Here is a 7,972-nt window from a genome sequence, read left to right as displayed (position 1 = left end):
TTTTTATGCAAGATGCTCCTGCATTAGACACCCATGGTAGGAGAAATTTTGTGAATATGGATTCACAAAATGAAGTAGCCACTACTGTCATTTTTTTTCTCTTCTTCCAACACCTAGCTAGAACAAGTATCCGCTACCAATATATGTATTTCTTTCTTCTTTTCCAACACCTAGCTAAAACAAGTGTTTGCTGCTGAAAATACTCCTCTGCAATGAACTCTCTCCAAGTATAACTTTCATCCTCCTCTAATCTTACTGAATTAAATACACCTATAATAAACTCAACAATGCCATACCAATCTTCCTTTCCATACCACACTTCACTAACAAGATCCTCATGCAAAGTATCATCATTATCTTTCAAATTCATATCAAATGAAAAGCATCCTATAATTCATAGAAATGTACCTCTTTCACATATTCATCTTCACTCACTTCTTTCATTTTGTCAACAAGGCATATAACTGCTTCAATTGTTTGATCTCTGACCAAGGCATTCTAATCTACTTGTACTATTGCAGTCTTCAACTCATCTTCATCTTCTTTTGTTTCACAAATATTTTCATCTTCATGCCCTTCATCTTCTTTCTTTTCCACATCTAAATAATTGTCAACATCTCTTTTTTGGTGACATGCTCTTTTCTTTCTCAACTCTTCTTCTAATTCATTCACTTTCTTTTGTAAATCAAAGAATGCAATTTGCAATGCCTCTTGATTTATTGCTCTAATTTTCTCAAGTCTAGGAATCCTCAGAATTGATCCAATAACAAAATTCATCTTCTTATTTCTCTTCTCCATGCTCAAGTCTTCATAAGAAAAAATTCATGCAACACAAGCACCTCGTGCAAACTGCCTCACAATCGGTGATCGGTCTAAACAATCAAGAACTCCTTCTTGACAAACTTTACCCAATCCAAGGTCCTGGTGCAAAATGCCTCATGTTTGATGATTTGTCCACATTCTCACAAACTCTCACTCTAATACCATTTGACAAAGGGCCACGCCACCCTTACTAACTCACAACCAAAATCACAACAACATGGAGACAAAGAGATGAAAAAATGCTTTGCAAAGCTTATGTATATATATGATGTGTGTGTGTGTGTGTGTGTGTGTGTGTGTGTGTGTGTGTGTGTGTGTGTGTGTGTGTGTGTGTGTGTGTGTGTGTGTGTGTGTGTGTGTGTGTGTGTGTGTGTACTTATAAGAGGAATTCACATTTTCCAATGAGAGGATGTGTAGCTTTTTATAAATAATATATATTTATATAAATAAAAGTGATGAATTTAATCTATATATTGAATTTAACTTCTAATTACATAAAGATATTCAATTGATCTATGATCTATGATTTTGATTTTGAGTATACTAATGTAATTTAGATAGATTAGTGCATAAATGGTGATCAAGGATACTATAATTTTATTGGTTAGGGTTGTGTCATCATGTGAATCATGATTTGGGTTATCTCTTGGCACTTATTAGAATCCTTATATTATTATTTTATGATATGTATGTGATGTAGTTATTGGAATGATTGCTAAGGTATTTCATTGTTGATTTGAGGTTTTTTCCTTTTGATTTTTTGTTATGTGAGATTTTGCTCCCTATGATATTCTAAGGTTTTCTTTGAACTCAACTTAAATATTATTATTCATTATATGTTCTTTATCATGATGATCTTGATATGGATATTATTGGATCCACATTTTGGGTTGACACATGTACATTTGTGAAATTTATGCCTTTGAGGAAATTTAGTTGTTGTGTGGAGATATTATTCTCATGGCGTATAGGTTATCTTTGTTATTATACCCCTTGGGTATTTGGTGGATATTTATGAGTATGCTTTGGTCATGATTCCATTTTTTATTTTGATGTTATGGAAGGGTTTTCTAGGATCATTTCTTAGAGAGTGGATCACTACAAGCATCGCTCAGGCCCAAAGTGGTTAGTCTAGGATAACCCATTGTGGAGTTGTAATCAAGTAAAAATATAATTAAAATGAACTAGGATGGGTTATAATTTAAATAAGATAAATCAAATAACTCACTCATTTTCATGTGAGATCCTATATGGACCATGAATGGGATGGAGAAGGACTAGTTGTATTTGTAGTCTTCATAGATAAATCAACAATCCTTGAAATCACTAAAGGTTGTCAATTCCACATGAGTTCCACCTGGGGACTAGGGTCTGGAGAGACCTCTAGAATAAATTTAGAGAGGGAGCTATGTGATGACACTCTCCAACATGTTTCTTGGGATTCTCTTATTCAACCTTATGGTTTTCCTCTAGTATAGAGTGGTATATTTTGGTATGATCCCATGTGTATCTTTGTGTCATGATATTTTTTATGTCATTTTTTATTTTGTTCTTCTTTCCTATAATTTGTTTTTTAATGTTTTCTTTTGTAGTGAGGGGCCATGTGTTATCTTCTTGCTCAAGGGAGTGGCCTCAAGGTTCCATGTGGTTGAGTGAAAAATATTTTTCCATCAAGATTCATGATTTTAGTCATGACTCTCTAGCTTTCTAGCATATCCATTGTACCCTAATGTTAGCTTCTTGATAAATGATCATTACTCTAATTTGTATCATATGTTGTGAGGAAAATTTTGAAAATGTAAAACATATTATTATGAATTATTATAAACTTTTCATTCATTTGTATTATTGATTACTTAGGTGTAACATTTAGTATGAAAGGGGTTGATTATCTATTTGATCGTTATCATTATATAATCTACTACATTCATGTGGATTTATTAGTCATATAAATCGATGTAGCATTATTAATCTATAGTTTATGTTTTATGTTTAAATTATTTTTTGTTCATGCTTTTATCTGTAGCAACATAAGAGGACCTAAGAGGACATGGTGTGCATATTTTAATACTCTAATATATTTCATTACATGATGTAATATTATAGTTAGATGTGTAGTTAAATCATTTTTTTAAAATTGTGTCATGTTTATGAAAATTCCATGTTGTCTTCTTAGATTCCTTGGTTAAGTGTTACGTGAAATCCCCATGCAAAACCTACAATAGGTTAACATTATAAAGATAAATTATAAATCCCTTATCACAAAACATGCCATAACTCAAAAAACTTGGGTACTCTACTTTGCACTCATTTCTCTTTTCAAAAATACTCTATCATGTACCATAAATTTGTTAAAATTCATAGTCAATTGTGGGCATCATAATAAACTGATTGAATATTAAACTATCATAGATGATTATATGCATATTACATGACATTAGATATTATATCATCATATAAAAAAATTACACCTAGCATAATTTGTCACCTCAAGTGGGACTCCATTTTTCATATGAGAATATTGAATAATATAAAATAAATAAACCAACAAAACATTAAGATTACAAGAAGTATGATAGCTAATCTCAATAGGATTATATAATAAACATCATCATAGAAACTATTATAAGATAAAGATAGGAAAGATCTAATGTGATATAAATAAAATTATTTTCCCATTATATATAATAAGCATATATTCATTAAAAATGTTACCATTGGAAAGAATTGTCAATAGTAATATGAAGCATACAAGAATGAATAGCATCTAAGAAATTATCATGTATTTCTTAAGAAATATGATCATTATATTGAGCATGAATAAACAACTTATAAGGGTAGTAAAGTGAGCTTGGGTTGTGGGTTTTCTTCCCATTGGTCTCGAATTTGATCTTTGCTTCCAGTTTAAAGATGTGAGATAATTACACATGGAGGATCTCATTCATGTAGTGATTAGTCTCCCACTAGCCCACAGAAGTACCCAAGATATAGGTTAAATGTTGGGGTAGATCATTAAGATACCTCCCACGTATTAAACAAATACCATAAAAAATAAACAATTTGATATATAATAATGTTTAAATTTTAATTCAACATTCACTAAAAAAAACTCAAAATTTATTAAAATCATAACATTCAAAATCTAAATGCAATCTCAAATATCAAACTATTGTGTTTTCATTTAATATAAAAATATATTTAATTGCTCAACCTTAAAGCCATCAATTTTCTTGTATAAAATACGTTGAGCACATTTGGAGGAAAAAAGAACATCCCATATTTTAATATGATTTCTTAATATTGTTATCTAGATACTCGTCATCTTTATTTAGAGCATAATGTCAACAAAAACTAAAACTTTTAGAAAGCATAAAATTCAACATAGCAATCTCCATGAAAGAAAATCATAAGTAGCGTTCCATATATGAATCCACGGTTGTGTATTTTACTTCTGGATAAAGATGGGTAGCTTCTACTCCATTAGCTCCAATTTCAAAATTATAAAGATCGCCCTTATAGAACATCTGGTAGAAATGTGCTATTCCAATTTGCTCTCCATATGGTTGACCTAACACAAGCATTGCAAAGAGACCATATTAACATCTTAATTTTTTTATTTATTTTTTTAATTATGATAAAAATTTGCAACATATACCTTTCATGCCTGCAAGAAAATCCTCAACGGAAATATATATTTTATTCAAGCTCTTTCTGGATAATTTTTCCCATTCTTCAACCACTTCCTTTTGAGAAAGAATGTTCAAAGGTGGCCTGATGTACATAGTCTTATTTACTGTACGAGGGTCATCAATTGCTTTTATTGTATATATTCCAACATCATCTTCATCTACCCAAACAGCTGTCAAGAGAATACATACCTTTTGTTATAGTAATTAATCAAACAATATGTTGTTGTTTTTCTTATATAGAGATGCATAATATTTTAAAATATATTAATCACTACAAGGGTAAAACCATAAGTTAAAAATTTGGAAATCTTTGATAGATCAGCGAGATGTATAAGCTTAAGGGTAACATACTATTATTGTGAGGCTAATGATTTTATCCTTTAATACATTTTAAAGTAGTGCACCTTTATATAAGGTAAGCAAACAACATGATATGTTTTGATGAGTCAAATTACTAGAATATTGTAATTTACATTTAATCATTGAAAAAGTGTATTAAAAACATATAATGCATTGTAAATACCTTTGACATTTCCATCTCCATATAGCAATACTTTGTCTGAAGGAGGCATTACACGGCCAAGTTGAGCTAAACCACCAACCAAATAGCCAGCAAATATGTTGGCAGAGATATAAGTGTGAGGAATGGTTGCAGCTTCTATGGCCTCTCGAACTTTTATTTTGTCCATAAATAAAATGTTGCCAGGTGCCATTGCATGTTCCATCAACCCTGGATCCATCCCAAATTCTGAAGGAACAAACCTCTAAAAACAATAAAATTTATGAAGCTCAATGTAAGAGATAATATTGTATATTATTTTTTATTTTATTTTTCAACTATCAAACTTTGACATTATTTTATTAATATACTTATGTAATCTTCAACCTTAAGAGGTATGAAATCAAAGAATCAAAAAAACCACAAAAAAATAGTTTAATGTACAAATACAATATGTAAAAGGACAAGTACTAATATATGTATATATATTTTTTGTATATGTATGTATGCATGTATATATATATATCCACACACACTTGCTGAATATGTATATACATATATAGTATGTGTGTGGAGTTAATTATATATCGACTAGTCCGTTTTCAAAATTATCCACTTGAAACCTTATAATAATATTTCAAATTAATTTTATCATCTCAAATTTATTTATTTTAATCGATTAGAAAATATACAGATTATAAAGAACAAAAGTAATAATAAAATTCAACAAAATTCATTTGTGTTTTCATATTCCCAATTTTTACTAAAGATGCATTTTGGCCACGTCCTTAAATATATGGCCTAAATTGCAAACCAAACGTGTATTACTTTGAGGCAACCTATTCTACCTGGGTATACGGTCAAACACATGGAAGCTGCGTTTTCTCTTTTCGTTGGTTGATATGACTAAGTACCGACCTCCACTTACCTAACCAAAAATCGGTGAACTGTGTCATAAATGTAACCGACTAGGTAGGTAAATTCCAAAGTACAATTTTAGGTTGGAAAACTAATAGATTTTATATTACTTTAGAGAAGATTATTTATACATAAATATGGTGAAAAAGAGCAAATAAATTTCTGAAAGATTATCAACGTAATTTGACATGTTAACTAAAGTAAAGTAATAATCGTGAATTTATTAATTCGCTATAATGATATTTGAAAGGTTTAGATGCAACTAATTTAATCATTATGATGATTATCTAAAAGAGAAACTGTAATAGGGGTAAGGATAAATCAGACATTCTGAAAGAGAATTGTAATGCGGAGAAAATGCAATAGGAAAATGGGGAAATCAGATCTTTCAGGAAAAAGATATTGTAAGTTGCATGTAGCGATGTAAAAGAATTGGCAGTGAGCTGAACGAACATGAATATACTGACCCTGGATAGAACGCCTTGCTTGCTGCATGCGAGGAAATAGCCGGCGATCCTTCATATAGAGTTAATGTTTTCATATACTTCATAGTTTACATGATTCGATCTCTCGATATCTAAAAAGAAATCGCTACGATATACAGAATGTCAAACCCTTTCTTCGTTATTTCAAAAGGAAAGATTCGCAATCATCTGAATAATTCTTTTATAAATATTTTCAAATACAAACTAGTCATATTTGAGATTGACACATTTAACAACCTACAAACAAAGATATCCGCGGAAGTTCTAGGTATTAACAGACAAAAATTTAAAATATTTAAATTTTATTTTGTCTTCCGTCTTGTGCTTCTGATCTGCTCAATTCTTAAGAAATAATCGACAATTTATCAACTATTTACACAGCAGATCTACTCTATTTTCACAAATTGATCAACATCCAGTGCCTAAAATCTGTCAAAGAGAGTGACAAAGGAATCACGGACCTTAATATTTCCAGCTTCTTTAATGGCCGCCACTAATTTGAGCTGTTGAAGGATGTGATGCCGCATGTGGTTTCCGGCAACTGCGCTTATCACAACATCAACCTGGTTCACGGCATTTACAAGGCTTCCGTGATCATCAAATGAAGCCTGCACAAACAAAACAAAGAAGATCTAGATTATCTACTGTGCAAAGAAAGGCATAAAATTTATAGCCAAAAAAAACCTAATGTGCAACAAAACCTAGCTGAAAACATTCAAAATAACCAAAATTTTGAGATGCTCTCAGAGAAAACTCTTCATTTCCTAGATTTGTACTCCATTTACCTCTACTAATTTGGCGCCACTCTTTTTGAAAGACAATAACATCTCAACTTTCTCAACATCAGAAACAACTTCTTTCCTCAACAAAATGAAAGTAGGATGACCAAGAGCGATGCTGGCTTTCACAATCCTTCTGCCTATGTATCCTGTTCCTCCAACTATCAAAACCCTGCTACTCTCTTCCATATTCTCTTCTTTCAAATTCTTCCTTTGCCTCCTTTAATGGCGGATTCTTTGCTGCTTACAAATGACTAATTTTTAACATGAAATAGATATATATAGCCAGTATGAGCGAAGAGTGTGATCATCAGTACGAATACTCCAAGTAAATGACTTTAAGGATTTTTTATTTTTTTCACTTTTACTTATTATCACAAAATACTTATTCAACACATTCATATGCCCCATCGTCAATTACAACAATAATGAATTTGTTTGAAAAAGAAAAAGCATGAAGGGTAAGGATATACCTACCATGACTTTGCTAGAAACACAAAACATATGATTGGTAAAGATATAACCACCCTGATTTTGCTAGAAGATAACATGTGGTGTGAGGAGAACATAACATGTGGTGTGGGGAGAATATTTTTTAGAATAAAGAGAGTGAATAATAATTGTAAGGTCAAAAAGTTATGGAATATATGTTTGAATATTAATTATTAATTATTATTGTAAAAGAAATTAATATTTTTTTATTAATTATTATTTATCATTGTTAAGAAACTTATAATATTTATATCAAGTTTTCAATCATATTATGTCATCCATCGTCAG

General features: G+C 30.7%; 1 protein-coding gene across 1 annotated transcript; it reads right to left on the bottom strand.

The window, feature by feature from the left end:
- Nucleotides 1–3,981: 3,981 nt before the first annotated feature.
- Nucleotides 3,982–7,504, bottom strand: LOC149537851 (bifunctional pinoresinol-lariciresinol reductase 2). Its single transcript, XM_089802227.1, has 5 exons — nt 7,199–7,504; nt 6,875–7,021; nt 5,035–5,275; nt 4,478–4,681; nt 3,982–4,390 (listed from the first exon to the last, which is right to left on the bottom strand). Exons 1-5 carry the CDS (start codon nt 7,379–7,381, stop codon nt 4,227–4,229), a joined length of 939 nt encoding a protein of 312 aa, XP_089658353.1. The 5' UTR covers nt 7,382–7,504; the 3' UTR covers nt 3,982–4,226.
- Between the last annotated feature and the right edge of the window lie 468 nt (nt 7,505–7,972).

Source organism: Cupressus sempervirens, chromosome 9 (genome assembly GCF_028749045.1).
Source record: "Cupressus sempervirens isolate cs-2001-9-10 chromosome 9, ASM2874904v1, whole genome shotgun sequence".
In the NCBI taxonomy this organism is placed as follows: Eukaryota; Viridiplantae; Streptophyta; class Pinopsida; order Cupressales; family Cupressaceae; genus Cupressus; species Cupressus sempervirens.
The sequence above is the reverse complement of the archived record's forward strand: the minus strand, read 5'-3'. Positions and strand labels throughout refer to the sequence as shown.